At 39.4% G+C, this 19876-nt stretch overlaps 1 protein-coding gene across 1 annotated transcript in view; it reads left to right on the forward strand.

The window, feature by feature from the left end:
• Positions 1 to 5724: 5724 nt before the first annotated feature.
• GPR158 (G protein-coupled receptor 158) overlaps positions 5725 to 19876 on the forward strand; it is a 446391-nt gene continuing 432239 nt past the window's right edge. Inside the window, exon 1 of the mRNA XM_069086327.1 lies at positions 5725 to 7018. Coding sequence (XP_068942428.1) covers positions 6138 to 7018 — 881 coding nt within the window. The 5' untranslated portion in view covers positions 5725 to 6137. The remainder of the gene's footprint in view (positions 7019 to 19876) is intronic.

Below are 19876 nucleotides of genomic sequence, written 5' to 3' on the forward strand. Positions count from 1 at the left end.
CTGAATGTTGAAGGAGCCCTAGGATTCTATTTTCTTTTTAAAGCTTTCTATTTGAGTTAGTGTGGAACTCTAATTTGGAGGGTTTTATCTATATATTGATGTTCCTGATAAGATTGTGGCAAATGTCTCCTCCAATGATAACCTTACCTTCCTTAAACCCACTAGATTTTATAGTTTGACCTGAGGCAGATAGAATCAGAGGACCTCAGTGTTATAAGGGACCCCAGAAATCATTTGTGTCTGGACCTCTATCCTTAAAGCATTTATTCCAGTGTTGAACTTATAAAGTGAAGACAATGAATGGTGTGATGCCTTTAAGGAGAGGAGAGGAGAGAGAGAGAGAGAGAGAGAGAGAGAGAGAGAGAGAGAGAGAGAGAGAGAGAGAGAGAGAGAGAGAGAGAGAGAGAGAGAGACTGCATTGCCAAAAAAAAATAACAAGGAGAATACAGAGCCTTTGAAAAATTACCAAAAATTATTTTTGGTGCTCATTCACCATATCATTAAATACTCTAATTTTTGTTTGACAAAATTTTTGTAAAGAGGTATATAGTAGATTTATTCTTTTTATGTGTACCTATAGTAGTAGATGAAATACAGTGTCACTAGTTTATCCTTTCTGGTACATATGATATTTTTTTGGCTGTGTTGTTCCTTTACTTAGATTTGATCTCAGTGTCACAGTAATCTTCTGATTCTTAATTGTCATAGAATCTTTAGTGATAGGTTGCTATGAAGTGAGGTGAGCATTTGTTTCTTCAAATCTGGGTAGAAGCTGATGACTATCTCTGTGACCAACTACCAACTGTCAACAAAATATAAACATATCATACCATGTTACCAACACTGCAATTCTACATCTGAAGCTTGTGCTTACATAAGAACAAAAACTTGTAGAATCTGATCTAGAACATATTAAATAATTGTCCAAACTTCATCTTAATGTTGGCCTTTGTAGCCCACCACTGTCCTTTTTAGGGGATTAGCTCTGATTCCTGAGAAGTTTGAATTTACAGACCTCAAAGAACTTTATAAATTGACTTCTCTTATATCCCATGGTAATAGAAAATTATTTAAACCCACAATTTTTGGTTAAGGACATTAAGGTACAGAATTATTGTGGACTACCTATCAGTTATCCTTTTTTGATGAGGAAATAGAGACCTAGAAACATTAAATGGCTTACCCAAGGTCATGTAGCTTATTTGTGATGGAGCTGGGATGAGAACTCAAGCCTTCTGACTCATCATGTTGGGTTAATGGCAAGGCTGGGAGCAGAACAGGGTAGTGGAAGTATATTTTGTTTTAAAAATTCTTTGTTTAGTGTATTTTCAAAGCTGTTGAGAAATCTCTTAGGTTTCAAAAAGTTAACCATAGGGTGGCTAGGTGGAACAGTGAATAGGGCTCTGGCCCTGGAGACAGGAGGACCCGAGTTCCAATCTGGTCTCAGACACAACACAAAAAACTAGCCATGTGACCTTGGGCAAGTCACTTAACCCCAATTGCCTTACCTTTCCCCCTCCAAAAAGCAAAAAAAGTTAACTATACTGTACCAAGGAATATATCAAACACAAGTTACTCTTTAAACGAGTCAACAAATGTCACATTTTATGTGATAACAAAATGAAAAAAGTAAATATTGCCTTTATTGATAACATGCATATTGCTAACCATGTAGACTATTAAACACACAGTATACATATATGTGTGTGTATACACACATATACAAATGTGTGTATTACAAAGCTTTATTTGAATGAAAAGTAGACCAGGCAAATGAACCTTACTTTGAGCATAAATACAAATCTAACAAGTAAGTTTTCTATAGGTATGCAAACATAATTATACTACAGTTTAGAACATTAGATACTCTGCTTTAGTCTGACAACCCTTCTTCTGAAATACCAAGAAGACATTTCCACTTGGTTTAGAATATGTATCACCTTCAAGTTAAACAGTTTCTTTTTTGAGAGAATGTTGTATATAGAGTGTTGAAACACTAGTTTGTGAATGCTCTGTCCAACATTTTTATGACCTGGCAAGTGATGTGAATTTGGTAATCATATGACTTTCCAGGAGTCTTCTGAAGATCAACAACTTTAAGATTTGTCTCCATAAGCCCAACTCTCATTCCTGCCCTCAGGCTTCAGAGAAGGCAAAACCCAAAAATGAATAACTAATATATGAGAAGCCACAATTTCTGAGCACACTTTAAAAGCTTGGCATATTTATTTTTCTCCCCTCCCTTCTTTTGGGGTAACCATCATTATTCCTAACCAGAGCTCCTAATTTATTATCTATTATTTATAGCAGAGGTGTCACTCTATGACTTGCCAACTGCATATCACCTTGCAAAACTCCTTAGTTTTACAGGAACAAGATGAAAACATAATCAGAAAATGTTTACCTAAACAAAAAATAAAGTACAATGTAGATAATGTGAATTTGTGGTTTTCTAAATCACTATGCTGTTGGCAAGGATTATTTCAATTTAAATTTGACACCAATGATTTATAAGAACTTTCTTCTTATAGAAAATATAATATGGAAACATTCTCATTAACGGTAGCTCACATTTATGTATTTTTCCCCCAAAGTTTACATATCACTTTCCTTACAATAACCCTGTCAGGTTGCATAGACCCATTTTATAGATGAGAAATGGAGGGTCAGAGAGGCTGAGTGACTTTCCCACAGCCATACAATTGGAAGCATTTGAGTTGGGATTTACAGAATTTGACAGTTTTAAGGGAACTAAGTGACCATCTAGATAAATGCAAATACAAAAATAATCCCTTATATTAACATACTAGACAAGTAGTCATCCACTCTCTGCTTGAGGGCATCCAATCTCCATACAGATGATTCTCAGATCTATTATATAGCCCTAACCTCTCTTCTAATTTTCAGACTTGCATCTTCCTTACATGCTTATTGAAATTTAAGACTGGCTATTCCATAGATATAATAAACTCATAATGTCAAAAATAGAACTAATTATATCCCCCCCCAAAGCCATCCATCTCTCCTCTTTTTAACTTCTCCATGATCGTCAAGGGAACCACCATCATCTGTCATTCAGGTTCCTAATCTGAGTTGGGACTCCTTACTCTCTCTCACCTCCGCATCGCCAAGTCTTGTCAGTCTTCCATCACAACTTCTCTTGTAAACAGCTGCTTTTCCCTTCTGATACTGCCACAATTTTGGGTTTCAAAGATCAACTTTTCTATTTCTTAACCAGTACCAAATTGTTTCAGTGATTATGCTTTGGAGTGTAATTATAGCATAAAGGTATAGTATAGTATAGTATAGTATAGTATAGAGTATAGTATGGTATGGTATGGTATGGTATGGTATGGTATGGTATGGTATGGTATATAGTATAGAGGTCTACTGCAAGTGTCTCTTCCTTTCCACTTTCCTCCCTTGAGATCCTGACCTTTTGTTTCTCTAGACGATTTTATTATTGTTGTTGTTGTTATTATTTTTGGTATAGGTCATAATCATCTCATGCCTGGACTATTGCAGTAGTTTGCTTATTTGTCTCCCCACTTCAGGTCTTTCTCTACTTCATTCTACACTCAGCTATCAGAGTGGTCTTCCTATAGGGTAGGTCTGAGTATGTTTCTACTCATTCTAGTCAAGTAAACTCCAGTGATTCCAAATATTTTTTTTTCTTTTAAAAAATTAAAAAAAAATTTCAAAACCTGGTCCCTTCCTATGTTTTCAGTTTTCTTACACCCTACTCCCTTTTACATGCTCTGTGATCCAATGACATTGACCTTCTTGCAGTTTCTCCCATATAGCATCCTATCTCCCAATTACATGTTATTTTCATAGAGTTGGAGATGGAAGTGACATTTAAGATCACCTAGACTGATCCTTTCATTTTATAGATGAGGAAACTGAGACTCAGAAATATGGAGTGATTTGCCAAGGTTACATGGGTAGTAAGTAGTGGAGCTAAGATTGAAATCCAGTTTCTTTGATTCCAGATCCAGAGCTTATTCCATTACATCATGCTATCTCCCACTCTTAGCAGTAGTGACAACTACTGACACTGTTGCTTATGAGAACAGACCTCAGAATCTGAAATAATGTTATAAAAAAATTTTATTAGACCATTTAGTAGAGGAAAGTGAGCCATAAGGGAAGTGTAGTTCTCTCCAGATTCTGGAAGATTCACATTACATAGGATTTTGGGAAAAGTTTCCCAAACAGGAATCCCATGTATGCAAGTTAAGCAATTTTGCCAAGAGGGCAGCTCAAAAGCAAGGTGAATTGAGACAGATCTAAGTAACTGTAACCTAAAGCAGAAGCTTGAGATGGACTTCTCTGGAGTTCCTGGGTGTGGTAACCCCCAAAAAGAATGCTTTGGGTGGATCTGGGGCCTGGGAGAATCAGAAATATCGGGTAGCCATCTCTGGCATTCCTAGAAAGTTACTGGGATTGAGGGACATTCTGGGTGTGGACAACCTTTAAGCACATAAGGCTGGATTTAAATAGCATAATAATTTTTTTTTCCAAACACAATAATAAATCATTTTCCCCGCAAAACATATACCCCTTTTAAAATAATGTTTATATATGATAACTACCTTACATTTTTTTCCCTTTCTGTTACCCTTGTCTAAGAATATTCTTAAATTTCAGTTTTTAAGCTTTGCCAGCAGATGTCTCTATTACTCCCTCATACTTAGTACCAGCCCCAGAAAGTAGTTGTTTTTATTTTTTAACCAAAACTAAGGAAGATGATCTAATAATTTGCCTAAAAAGAGCAGATGTACTGGAAACTGTTTTCCCTCTTTTTTTTTTTTTTGAGGTAGAAACGTAAGCCTACTTATTCTTCCCATCTATGTCCCTAGACACAAACCCCAGAGAAAAAGACTACTTTAACTGAAAATATGCAAATATCAATATCTTCCAAACCAGGTTTGCTTGGTAAGCTACTAAATCTCTGTTGTTTCCCCTAAGGTACCATATATTTTGGCGCTCCTCCTCCTCTTCCTCCTTCTCTTCTTTTTCCTCCTCTGCCTTCACCTCCTCCAGTTCCACCACCACCTCCTCCTCCTTCTGCCATTCCTCCTCCCCTGCCCCTCCTCCTCTCTCTTTCTCCTCCCTCCTCTCTTCCTCCTCCTTCCCTTCTCCTTCTCTTCTCTCCCCTCCTGCCCCTCTTCTCTCCTCCTCCCTCCTTCCACCTTCTCTCCTTCTCCCTGTTTCCCCTCCTCTGCAGCCTCCTCTGTATTCCTTTGGGTTCAGCACTGGACAGCTCCCTATCCCTGCCCTGTGAAAGGAAGCTTGATGATTGACAGATGAATCCACCATTCAGGGAGCAAAATGAGGATGCCGACCTACAAGGCCTCTCTGAGCGCTAATAAGGGGTTGGTTGTAGCCAAGCTGCCTAGTTAATGGACCCCTCCCCCCCCCAAGATTGGAGGGAGGGAGGAAAGTGTTATCTTGGTCAAATCTAAGTACTTCAATTAACCAGCCATTTAAGCATCCTGTACTCCTCCACAGAGACAAGCACACCTTACGCCCACCCCCCCCCCCCAAAGAAAAAATTATTTTTGCTTCTTCAGGTTTCCTTGCAGTGCTGTGTGTGTGTCTGTGTCTGTGTCTGTGCGCGCGCAATCAGAGCCTCCGTGGGAAGTGAATGAGGAGGAGCCTGAGTTGGGAAGGGGGGTGAAGAGGGGGAAAACCTGCCACTGGTTAGATGATGGAGCGGCGCTTGCAGGCGGCAGCAGCAGAAGCATCTCGTTAACACACCTCAATGAAAGCGGCAGTGGAAACGGATGGGGATAAAGACGTAAGCAGGCTAACTATAGCTGCCGTGTAGAGAGATGGGATGTAACCTGCTCAGATCAAGGCTACGAGGTGCGTAATCCCCAGGGCTAGCCTATTGTGGAGAGGAGATTGCAGTCAGCATTGCCACAGGTGACTTGGTTTCCTGCTTACAGTTGCTTTGAGATCCAGGCTATTTTTAAAAATTCTTATTTTTAAAATCTCCACCTCCTCCCCTTGATACCATCTGTAGAAGGAAGACTAACAATAGTAATACTATTAGGATTATTAATAAAAAAAATTTTGAAAAGTGACTTCCCATCACCTCTGCTCCCCTCACTCCGAGACAGCCAAGAGACATGGTTTACCCCTTACTCCTTTGCCTCCTGCTTGCTCAGCTGGGTTTGGGAGCCGCCGGTTCCAGCCGTGACCCACCGGGGCGCCTGGAGCCCCATAGAGAGAGGACTCTTAGAGGGAAGCAGCATGGCCATCAGTCCGCCCGAACCTCAGACTCTTCGACTCTCTGGAGCCGGTCCATCGACGGCACCATCTTGGCGCAGAAACTCTCCGAGGAGGTGCCCATGGACGTGGCCTCTTACCTCTACACTGGGGACTCCCATGAACTGAAACGAACCAATTGCTCTGGCCGCTTCGAGCTGGCAGCCGGCCTGTCGGGGAAGTCCCCCACCATGGTCAGCCTGCACCCCTCCTTGCACGGGGCGATGGACACGCTTATCTACGCCACCAACTTCCTCAACATGATCAATAAGTCACTAGAGCAGAACTTGCAGGACGACCTAGAGTGGTACCAGGCACTGATCCGGAGCATCTTTGAAGATGAGCCCAGCATCTCACGGGCAGCCATTACCTTCAGCACCGAGTCACTGTCCTCTCCAGCCCCCCAGGTCTTCCTTCAGGCCACGCGCGGGGAGAGTCGTATCCTCCTACAGAACCTGTCCTCCTCAGCTCACCACTTGACCAACTCCACCCTGGAGACCGAATGGTTTCACGGCCTGAGGCGCAAATGGAGGCCCCATTTACATCGCCGAGGCTCCAATCAGGGGGCCCGGGGTCTGGGCCACAACTGGAGACTCCGGGACAGCTCAGGGGGGGAAAAGAACCAGATCAGGTGGTCTCTGCCGTACCTGGAGTGCGAGAATGGGAGTTACAAACCTGGCTGGTTGGTCACTCTCTCCGCCGCTTTCTACCGGTTCCAGCCTAACGTGGTCCCCGAATTCAGGTAGGAAGAGGAAACAGAAGAAAAAAACCAACCAACAACCCCAAAACCCAAACCCAATATACTGCTTGGTGTGTGTGTGTGTGTGTGTGTGTGTGTGTGTGTGTGTGTGTGTATGTGTGTTTGTTCATGCGCGCGCCTGCGCGTGTAAGGGGTACCTACTATGGTTCTGCTACCCTGCCCCATCTTAGAGATGAGATGGGGGACCCTTCATGTAAGCGTGGTAGGGAGAGGGTAGAGGATGCCCTTCTCCCCCTCCCTCCCCCACACCTATAAGCCTTAACTACTCAAGAAAAAAAAAATCCCCTATCTTTTCACCTACACTGTATGGAGAAAGAAGGAAATATGGGGTGTACTCCAACTCTCCGCTCAATTGGGTCGGGTTTTCGGAGAGGGATAGCGGAGCTCCAGTTGAATTGAGGAGTTGTGATCAAACACTGCTTTCCTCAGCCAAATGAACATAAGGAGTATCTGCCTAGAACCCAGGGGAGAGAGCTTCTGGTATCCCAGAGGATAAAAGTGGCGGGGACTGGGGAAGGAGGGGACTTCAGTGAGAGAAAGCGAGTTTCTTGTCTTCGTCACTCCTAAGTCTGTAACCTCTGCCTCCTTCTAGCGGTTGATAGTTTGACTGTCGCCGACGGGAGGTGGTGTTAGTTACCAGAGCGTACGCTTTAACGAGGCACAATTCCCTCCAAGATTTTGTTAGGGGCAGCAAACACAGGAAATAAGACTCTATACTAGAGAACTCGCGCTCTGGTCAGTGGGCTCCCTTTGCCTTGTATCTCGGATCTTTGAAAGACGAATCCCTCACCTGCTTTTTACAGCTCTCTGAGTTAGCTCAGGGGATGGAAAGAATCAAGTTGGATTTAGGAGGTTTAAATGTTGTGGAAAGGGATTGCTACTATTTAAAACTATGGCGTTTGATAACAATATGAAATTTGAAAAGTAGCTGATTACCTCCAAAGCTCCTGACCTCGGATAACCCGATCTCAGAACAACCCCCCTCTGAAGGGTGGGAATGAAGACTGCTGAGACAGGGCTGAAGTAGGAAGTTCCAGGAGAGATCTTTGGTGTGACAAATATTCACTTCAATTTAATCTTCTCCCAATTCCTTAGACTTTATATATGGAGATTCCTCAGGGGTTTACTTTATTTCTTTTTCTTTTCTTGTAATTGAGTTGGAAGCCATAAAATTAGTTTTTTAAAAAAGATATACTCTTTCTGGCCGAGAGTATAAAAAAAACACCTGAGAGCAGGCAGCTAAGCCGATAGAGAGGAGGCAGTAGGATGTAATGATGAAAACCTTGGACTGGAGGAGATCTTTGCTTTAGTCTGGAACTTAGTCATGAGCTTGCTGTATAACCTTAAGAGGCCTTATGTGTAAAATCAGGCAATTGCACTCTATGAGCCCTTTCCTTTCTCTTATAGGTGATAGCACTACAGAGGGGAAAAAAATCAGATTTCCTTTCTATGACCTGTGCAGATCTTTTGGCTTTATATGTTTTTGGTGCTCTCCCTCCCTCCCCCCCCCTTCCCCTCTCTCTGTCCCCCTCTCCACCCCCACCCCTTCCTCTTACATCTTGGACTTGCTCCTTTCCCCCAGTCCTTTACTACTAGAAGGGATTATCTCCTTGCATCTTGATTACTGCACTGATTCTATAGGAAGAGCTGAGCCCAGGTGCATGCTCCTTGTCATCTAATTTGGTTGAAAGAAGAAAAATCAGTTAAGTACCCTGAGTTCCTAGTGTCTGTGGCTTGTAGGAGAGCACTTTTCAAAGGCATCCAAGTCAAAGGAATCTCAGAGATTCTTGAGTTGGAATGGAACTTTTGTACTCAAAAGAATTTTACAAAGAATTTTTATGACAAAGAGACAGGCTTTGTATCTTGGATCTTTGAAAGACAAACCCCTCACATCTACTTTTTTTACAGCACTCTCACTTATGGATTGTAATTTGTTCCAGGTCTTTATTTTAAAGCATTTGTGCTGAAAATATTTTAGAACTCAGGCCAAATATTCCTGGCAGCTTCAACTAGCTAAAACCCAAAGCTGAAGAAGCAGAAGGCCCCCAAGTAAAGCAACAGAATGTACCTTTTACCATTGTCTTGTTTGGGTCCAGTTCCCAAGAACCAGGCACACACTGATAGTCATTCTTCAGCTTTTAGACATGAAGCAGGTCAAATTTAAAGTAAAAGTTAGCCAGCAGGGGTCATCCAAGTGACAGAACAAGATCCTTCTTTTTCCCATAGACCCTTTAGCATCATACTCTATAATTTCCAAAGGTTGATGGAGGTGGAGTTTATACATAGCCAAAGCACCTTTCTATGGATTCTTGGAACTGGACAGTTTAAATACTCTGTTCAATTCAAATGTTCAACTCTCAAGCATCTTTTAGGGCAATAAAAGATGAGAAATAATTAATAGAACTAAAAATAGATGTTTGTTTTATATATTTAAGGTAATATTTACATGAGACTCATTCTCTTTGTTCAGCTCTAAACTCATAAAAGGAAGAGTCATTTCAAACTCTTAGTCATATAATGTGGATTTTTTTGGCACTTCTTTAAAATAGCAGAGAGATATGGACACAAAAGATAATACAGTGAAACTCAAATGAATCATTTCTTGGAAACTAGAAGGCAAGTTAAGGAATTATGTTAAAAAAGAGTATTTTGTAACTTAACTCAGTAATTTGAAAAAAATCTAACAAAAATTTATCGATAAATGACATACAATATTTAGTGAAGGAAAACCCAACAAAACATCTTTAAATCTTAATTTTAATAGTCCAGAATATTTTTCCCTTACTTAGTATTCCTTACTTAGAAGATTTAGTCACTTGGACCACTTTATTTGTAAAAGAAGTAAATCTAAAACATGAAATCTTAAAATAAAGTAGAAAAACTACTCAGTTATTGCTATCATTTATATTTGTCCCTCTAAGGAATATCCGAAGAAAATTTTTAAAATCTCCTTTCTGGATACGAACCATAGAAGTGTATTAAGGTTCAAAATCCAGTTTAGAACATAGATGAGAAACAGACATTAATTTTTTACTCCCTTTCATTGCAAAAATTTGCATTCAATTCCATTCAACTGAATTTCTCTTGATTTATTGATTATAGACACATGATATGAACACATTTAAATTCATTTTAGCAAAAATTAATTGAGCACTTACTATGCTGACCTTGGGCTAATTGAAGCAGTAGATTTAGGGAAAGTGATGTAAAATGAATAAGAAAATTCTCTCAGCATAATCTTATGGAGCATATAATAATAGTAGCTAATATTTATAAATAGTACTTTTAAGTTTTCAAAGTGCTTTATAAATCTCTTATTTGATCCTCACAACCACCCTGGGAGGTAGGTGCTGTTAGTATCCCCGTTTTTCAGAAGAGGAAACTGAGGCAGGCAGAGGTTAAGAGACTTGCTCAGGATTGAGCTGGTAATGGTGACAAGGTGCACACATCAGACCAAGGTGGAGAATAAGTGGCAGCTGAGTGTCAGACCACTATAGATTTACTACTTAAGTGAATTACAGGGGGGAGTATTAACAATAGTATCTATAAAAAGTTTTGGGTTCTATTCTCATCATGATGTAACTTAATGACTTATTGCCTGACTTGGTGCATTTGATGCTCAATGAAGGGAAAGAATTCCCACTACAAAAGAGGAAACCTAAACAAAGTGTATCCTGGGATCCCAATATTGGCTGTTTCCTGTGACTCATTACCTGTGAGGAGGGCAGCTGGTGGCTCCTTAAACATCTAGCCTATGGGAAACCCTAATGGAGTAAAAAGAAGGCCCATCCTCCTAGTCTTTTAGGATTACACATTCAGAGGTCTTCAGAGGGACCTACCTTACAGCCACATCCTATATTTTCTCTAGATCTTCTTACACATCTCCCCTACTTTGTCTCCCGTTGATCCTGGTAATTATTGATTTGTTTATATAAAAATAATACCAAATAATTAAATGAACTGTTATTTTCGCTAATTGTCATAGAGCATTTTTTATATATATATATATATAATAGTACAACAATAATGATATATAATATCATTAAATGTGTATCAGATTAACTTTGTTTTAGGTTTTATGTAATTACCACACAAAATTTTATTTATGTTTGTAATCTTAGTTTGTTGCTCAAATCACTTTATCATCTACTCACAACTTAGATATTAGCCTGCCACATTGATCAAGATGCATTGCTAAGGAAATTACATCATTTTCTCCTTGGGTCCTCTCTAAGCATGGTTGACCTGTAGAGTGAGAGCAATGGATGAAAAACTGTTTAGGACCGTCTAACAGTGGGGTTACCCTTTCCTTGAGGTAGTCTCAGAGTTTCCATGGAAACATTTTATATCACCTTAACTTTCTTATCTTAAAAAAAAAGCTACCATATTTTCATCCATTTTGGTGGTTTTCTGATTTTCAAAGACATTTTGTCTAGCAGCTGGGACAATGTGTTATTGTACCATTTGTCAGAATAAGCATTTGTGAATAGAAATGGGATTTCCCAAACAGTGGAATATATATATTCTTGCTACTTAGGAGTCCTTAGGTATAAATGTCTCAATTCCCACTTTTAAAAAGAATTGTCATGTATCATTGGGTTTTAATTCAACAACTTTGAATTAAGAAGAAATTTAGGAAGATGTCTACATAATTCTTTGGCCTGCTTAGTAAAGTCTCACCCTCACTTTTTCTTCATGAAAATGATGACCCTGGCCAAAACACTTCCTTAAAAACAGACAACCCCCCCCCTGCCCACTATATTAGATCAGGTGGCTGCTAATAAAATCAAGCATTCCACTTAAAAAATAAGGATATTCAGCCAGAGCAGATAAAACCTTAGTTTCTATATCTGGAAAAGTCAGCTCAAATTTACTCAAGGCCAACAGAAAGTTGCTGTCTCATAACTTTCTAATCTAAGGACTACAATAAATATCTAAACCTTTCCTCAAGATAATTGTATAAACATTTTTGGAATGCCTTAACTTTCTTATCTTTAAAAAAAGGTTACTATGTTTTCAGCCGATTTGGTTGGTTTTCTGATTTCCAAAGACTTTTTCACCTAGAAACCGGGACAAGGTATTATCTTGCTGTTTGCTGAAACAATCATTTGGAAGTAAAAATGAGATTTCCAAAATGGTGAAATCTATTTGAGGAGTACAGGCGTCTCCACTGGAGGACTTGGGGCTCTTGTTTATTTGATTTTATAGTTTCCACTGCTGGATAAGCCCATATTACTTTTAGCATTGGAAAACCAACTGAGTTTACTATGTACTTTTCAGGGGTTTAAGGATTTCTCATTACAGGTCCAATAGGACTATTAACTCCAACCTATTCGGTATTTTAATATGACATTGTAATGCACAGAGATGCTGCGATTGTTTTTCAGGTCAATGTGTCTTTAGTATGAGGGTGCTGATGACTTTTATCTCAATGCAGATATGGGTATATCCAATATGCTGCCTCTTCTCAGCCCTGGGATGGTGTTTGTATGACTATTTAGGCAGAATAGTTACCCAGTAGGTAAGGATCATGATAACCTTGACAGTGTAATTACCATCATATGAAAAGAAGAAACTTGGTGGTAATGAGAATAGATTCTGATGCAAATAGACTTATTAGGCACTGGTTGTATACAATCCTGACATTTTCTTTGAGCAATGATTCCTTTGTTTATCTTTTAGTCTTTTTCTTCTTTCATTTCTCTCTTCCCCTTTTCACTATTGCTAACAGATATTTTCTACATGTGCTTTCTTATTCAGCTAAATACTCACAAATCCAACAATCCTTCCCTGACATAATGAATTCTGTAATAAAACCTTGGTTAACTAGAATGCTTAGAGAAATGGATGTTCAGGTAAATTGGGTTTTCAGTTTAACTGGAATTTAAACAGAAATCTTCATTAGTTTCACATTTAAAAAAGAGCTTTTATTGAATTAATTTATATCTCATTCATTCATCTTTTAATCATTCATTTGTAAACCCCACCCCACCCCCCTTTCTACCTCTCTCCCCCAGGTTGGAAGCACAGTGCTGCCCAATTCTGATTGACAAGGGAGCTGTTAAATTTATGACTTGACTAGTTCAAACCTTCTTTAGGTCACCTGGTGGTCCCTAGGTCCTGAAAGGATCATCGTATTAATACTTAACTTTGTGTGGACACCTGATGGGTTGAGCTCACTGAACAGCTCAAACCTCCCAGCTTAAGAAAGCTCCCAGTGTCAACTTACTCAGTAGCAATGAGTATAGGTATATACTACTATGCCCAAAGCATACTTATATTTTTAAAAATTTAATTTATTTAAAAAATTCTGAATTTAATAAGCATCAAATAAACTGAGCATTTTTAATTCTAACCACAAATTTACATCATGGGCAGATGAATTTACCTTCTAAGGATTCAACATATTCCACATGTTATTTTGAAAGCTGTTCTTTCCATGCTTCCTATTGATGTTCTGTTTTTTTCTGTGCATGTGCAAGTCTACATGCAAGACACTGAAATGGTGGATAGAGAGCTGGCCTTTGAGTCAGGAAGATCTAGGTTCAGTTTCTACTTCTGACTGGTTATGTGATCCTCAACAAGTAACATAAACAGGGCTTCAGGCATGCCTGAAAACTTTAAATTTCAGAGAAGGTGCCAAGTTGCATTTTAGGTAAAGTTCTTCTCTGGGAACTCCTTGTACTGATTAAATCACAGGACCACCAAAAAACAATGACAACAATGACAAAACTATTCCTGGAGGAAGGACACTATAGATTAAAAAAAAATCAAACATCTCTGATAATGGTTGGTTATTCAAGATATATAGGAAATTGAAAGAAACATATAAGACCAAAGGCCATTCCCCAGTAAAGACCAGCATGACTGGGACTGGCTAGATAGAGGAGGCCATGTAAGGCACTCAAAAACCAGGTCCTAGAACAGCACTTTCAGAGCTGAAAGAGTATATCCACCAGGACATAGTTTTGATCTGGGGGTGAAGTGGTAGAGAGGTTGGTGAAGGGATGTTCAGAATATAGATGGTTGGGAGAGCAGATTTCAAAGGATCCACAGAAAGGATAGATAGCAACTTCCAGGTAGGGGTTAATGTTTGCATTCCATTCTGAAATTATGGGCAAATCACTTAACCTCTCAGTGCTTTAGGCAACCCTCAAAATGATAAATTGCAAAGCAGTTTCTGATATGCATTGGTTGCAGTTTCCTCTCTGGGAGTTCTTTATACCCAGGAAATTATGTGCTGTCCCTTTTCCAATGCACAGCAAAGATTTACACTTGGATTAAAAAAAATCAGCTTCATAAATAGTGATTGGGGAGATGGGTCTAGGCAACAATGTATGTAAAGACAAATCTGAGGGTTTTAGTGAAATGTGTGCTCAATGTGAGTCAACAGGATGATTATGGCATCCAAGAACATTAATGTTACATCAGACTTCATTGAGAGAGAGTGTTCATTCAGGATTAGGGAAATGACAACTCTACTATATTCTGTCCTGCTGTTCTGGGTAGTCATTTGATTGACTAATGCCTTATGTGATTGCTGTGACTCGCATTATGATTCAAGGGGCCACTGATGTATGAATTCCTAACAGCACCCATAAGGCTAAATTATGGACCAAACTTTGGCATAAGATTGGATCCATTTATTGCTTATTATATACTGAAACCATTAGTCTAATACCCATTCTTGGAGATTTCTTTCCTCAGTGCAAGAAATACTTATATTAAATAGTCTATCATAATATTGAATGAATAGTTTTCATTGAAGTACATTGAAGTACCTCTTGTAAATTCTTAGTTTATTAAAAATTCAATCTTTCTCCCTTTTGTAACTTTTGCAAAAAGTCTTACTGTGCACACTTTGTCACTCCTGCCCTCTCCCTTTAATCTCTTACCCTAAGACAACATATTGTACCTTCTTTGAGGTCAGTATTAGATAATTGGGAGAAACTGACAAGGTATAGACTTTCTAGCCAGCTAGCAATTCATTTGAGTCAAAGGCTTCTGAGGATATCAAATGTGTGTCAAGGTCAAGTTGTCCAAAAGACCAATAATGGATTCAGAAAGGCTAGCGATGAGCTCAGCTACCTGTACCCTGGGCATCAGCTCTCACCAAAATTTTAATGTCAGATTAAGAACAATATGGATAAATGTCAGAAGCAAAGAATTTCCTCAGTATATCCTTTTTAAAAACCTTGCTGGCTGGCTGGCTGGCTGGAGGGAAGGAGGGATGGAAGGATGGATGGATGGATAGGGAAAGGCTCTTTGCTGTTTTTGAATCTCTAGTGAAGGAACATTTCAGGATCATAAGCTTATCTGAGGACAGACAGCAAAGCTATCCTGTTACTAGAAGACAGCTCACCTGGGGGTAGTCTAGAGCACAGGTTAAAGAGTTATTGAGCTGTAGACTTTATCTTTCATTGAACTCTTCCTGGACTTGCCTCAGTTTTCTCTTAAAACATGGGTGATATTAGTAGTGAGTGACCTCCTGGAAAGTGGTTATTTGTAAGCTCCAAGGGGGCAAGGAATATGTTTCTTGTGTTTCCTCATATCCTGAGTTTCTAATCTAGTGGTTGACACATAGTAGGAGCTCAAGGAATGTTTTCTAGTGCTACTGTTTTGGAGACATTGTAAAAAACAAAACAAAACAAAACCCTACATCAATGTTGGCACTAGTAATGCTATGTGCCATTTAGGTTGAATTAAAAATAATTTTTTGCCTCAGACTTAAAAAAAATCATCTCATTTTAGCTGCTACTTTCTCCTCTCTCCTTCCAGTGACTGCCACTCTGTTTCCTGCTCTCTTGCATGAGGTTGCCAGTTTCCTCTCTGCCAATTCGGCTAAAGCAAAAGCATAAACTTCAGTTTTTTTTCTAACTGTTTCACACCTGCCAGTCATAAAAAGGAAACAAAGAAATGAGGAAATTTGAGGAGGAGGAGGAGGCTTGAAATATTCCTGCACTTAACTTGGTTTAGGGCATTCCTGGTTTATAAGGTTGAACCAGTAAAGTGCAAACATTCCTAAGCCAGGAAAAACAGGTGAAAAGAATGAATGTTGGGGTGAATCTCCAGCCCCCAGATTTATGTCACCAGCTCACCTGAGATGAAATCCTACATGTCCCTGACTTCTTGGAGGCTTCCTGCTGGCTGTTCATCTCATCTATAATTTCATGCCACATGGTCCCTCTTGCCTTTTATAGTGAGTTCAAAGACCTCAAGGGTAGGGTCTGTCTAGATAAACAGCCAACTAAAGGCACGGCAAGAACAGAAGAGAGTAGAAAAATGAACACCTTTGATATAACAGCAGAGGAGCATTTGCTGTAGGTCTAGGAGGAAAAAAAAAACTGAATATGGGTAGGGTGCAGTGGAGGTATGTAACTCCTACATCAAGAGCATTAGCAACTGAGAATTAGAACTCTAGGTTTCAAGAAATAATATAAAAATTCACCTCACCATAAAAGCAGATTCATCCATTAACTATTGATCTTTACTTCTTAGAAGAGAGTCCTTGCTTCTTGTTACATGTGCGATGGTGTATAAAGATTCCCCTGAATCACAAGAGAGGGTAATATATGCTTGTTAATTTCTACCTGTTTTCTCTCTCTGTTTCTCTTTGTTTTTATCTCTCTGTCTCCATTTCTATTTCTTTTAAAGTGTGGACCAATAACTAGCATTTAGTGTGCTAGGTAGAACATGCATATTAAGATATCAGATTTTAGTGGATGAAGGGAAGTGAATAGAAAGGACCCTATGGGGAGCAGGTACATGGGACAAGTAAGTCAAGGTTCTTTGAAGGAATAGGGTTGGCAGTATTGGTTAGGTAGGCTAGGTGGCTGCCTGTAGTTGTATGTGATTATAGGATACTATAAAGCCTTCTTAGTGCCCAATCCCTACTTGAAAATCTCCACCCTAAAAAATCCTTGTCCTGGAGATACAGATATTCTTTAAACAATGATTCAATGTTAAATTGTAAGTATATGAGGTATCCCAAGAATACTTACAAATGGGATCTTTGTGACCCCATTTGGGGTTTTCTTGTCAAAGATATTGGAATGGTTTGTCATTTTCTTCTCCAGTTCACTTTACAGATGAGGAAACTGAGGCAAACAGGGTTAAGCAACTTGCCCAAGGTCACCCAGCTAGTGTCTGAGGTAGGATTTGAAATCATGTCTTCCTGACTCTAGACCTGGCACTCTATCCACTGCATCATCTAGCTGTCCCAGTATAAATATTATTCTTATTTTACAGATGAAAAGACTGAGGTTCAGAGAAGATAACACAACTAGTCAGCATTGGACCCAGGACTTGAACCTAAGTTTCCTTCTTTCTAATCCTGCATTCTTTCTACCATAGGTTATAGGCTAAATACCTATTTGAGAAACTGAAATATTTTAGAATTAAATCAAAACATTATGTGAAAGTGGAGGGTTGAGATGGATCTTGTCCAGTGTTGAGAGTCAGTCTTCTAGAGTATTGGGATAATAGAACATACAAACTAGCTGTGCAGGGGTCAGCAAACTCCAGTCCCTGGGTAAATTCTGTCTCTCTGTTCCTGCACTGTGGCAGATTTGTCCTTCTGATAGTCACTTACCCCTAGACTCCCTATCTTGGATATTCAGCCAAGTTGTTAAGTCTATTTTGTCTAATTCTAATTGGAAAACCATTCATAGGAATATAGATATAAGATATGGAATAGAGTTTAGAGGTCATCATGATCCAACTGACCACCTTGTGTTACCAATGAGGAAACTGAGCCTCAGAGGGCTTAAGTGACCAGCCCAAACCCATATGGATGATAAATAGCAGGTTGAAAGGCAGTTGTCTTGACGCCAAATCCAGAGCTCTTTTCACTGCACTGCATCTCTCATTTCATATCATCATTTCTGGACTCCAAATTCAACAGCACCAAGGAATATCCTCATCCTGAACAATTTTCTCCTAAACTCTCTATTTCCTAAGAATTTCTGTTCATTGAGGTTTTGCTGGGCTTGAGAGGTATGTGTTTGCAGCCTGTTGTGATTACACTTGGTAACCCATAGTTTTTCAAAAGGTTATAGGCTTTAGGGCTAAAAGGGATCTTAGAGGTCTGGTTCAATACCTTTATTTTACATATTGGTGTATTGAGGACCAGAGACATGTTACTGTTTGCTTAAGGTCACACAGGAAGTAAGTAGCTGCTAAAGGATTTGAGTACAAATCCTCTAACTCCAGTCCTTGTTATTAAATTGCACGTGACTCTCCCTGTTTCACACTTAAGATTTTCATATAGATTATATAGGTCTTCCTAAAGAATGCTGGACTTGATTGCCAAAAAGCCTTCCAAGAACATGGAGCCAGACAGAAGATGTTTGCCACTGTGTGAAGTGTTGGCAAGTATCTCTGGACCAGGCTGTTGAAAGGTGGCCTGGGGGAGAAGAGTTTCTTTGTGTTTGAAAATGTGGTACAGTTATCAGATCATTTTGATTAGGGAGTGGGGAGAGCAGAGTTTATAATTCATTTTGCTATTGAGATGTATTGCTGTGTTTAAAACTATCAAACTAGCTGCTAGGTTGGGAAAACAAACTTAAATCAATTGCTGGCAGTGTCCCTTGAAGAAGATTAAGTGCCAACAAAGAAAGAGAGAAAGAAAGATGACTTTCACAAAGACCTCCCACTTAAACTGGACTTTCTTATGAGGTGAAAGTCCCTATATGATGACATTCTGTAACAGGAATCCATCATACCTAATTCAAAAGAATTTCTTGTTTGTAGAAATGTAGTACAATTGAATGTGACCTGATAAACTTTAAAAAGTGTTACATTCACCATTACAAAACAAGGAGAGAAAACAAACTATTTCCATTCTTAATAAGGACTAGTTTCCAATGGGAAAACCATGCTTGTTTGCTAGATAGTCAGTAATTACCATTAATATTATTGTTAACTTATCACTCAGGTTATGGCTCAGCTAAGTGCTACTGACAAGTTGGGTTAATATCAACTTGACACCATGCTGACGAGCCAACTTCTTCTATTATGCTGCTGACATTTGAATTTTTGTTGCTGGTTTCCAGGTACCAAAGCTCAACCTATTTCCAAGCAGTTCGCTGAAGTCTTGGGAGGATTATTTTTAAACATTAGAAATAACCATTTCCCTACCTATCCCAGACACTGTATACATCTAATTTGTGTGGACACAAAGATGAAACATCTTTTAGGATGGTATAAGTATCCTTGATCTCATGGTAAACAGGACTTAGAGAATTTGGTTGAATGTAAGGCTAACCATGGTCCAATAATAGGAAGTATAATTAAACACTGAAGCAAAGAAGCCAATGGAATTGACTAATCTCCAATCATAGAGACCTTTAAAATTAAGAATGAGCATTTTGCTTCCATATATTGGATAACTCATCTTCCTGGAAGCAGGGGACTGGATCAGATGGCTTTTTGTGGTTCTTTTTAGCTCTCTGATTCTCTGAATCCATAGATAATCCTAACATCTGGGGAAACGACTTTATAACCACAATATCTACTTCTTGGTGGATATTGAGCCATGTTATGGCACTTGTTTCCTGGCAGTGTGGGGGAGTGGGAAAGTGATTTAGGCCAGTGGTCATTTGGGATTAACCAGTTCTCTCTCTGTCTCTCTCTCTGTCTCTCTCTGTCTCTCTCTGTCTCTCTCTGTCTCTCTCTGTCTCTCTCTGTCTCTCTCTGTCTCTGTCTCTCTCTCTCTCTCTCTCTCTCTCTCTCTCTCTCGCCTTTTGGAGGGCAGTTGGAGTTAAGTAACTTGCCCAAGGTTACATGGCTAGTATTTTTGTGTGGGTGTTAAGTGTTTCAGACTGGAACCGAACTCTTGTC

This window comes from Petaurus breviceps, unplaced genomic scaffold (assembly GCF_028583685.1).
Source record: "Petaurus breviceps papuanus isolate PSGF00001 unplaced genomic scaffold, PetGlider_PUasm1.0 178, whole genome shotgun sequence".
Lineage (NCBI taxonomy): Eukaryota > Metazoa > Chordata > Mammalia > Diprotodontia > Petauridae > Petaurus > Petaurus breviceps.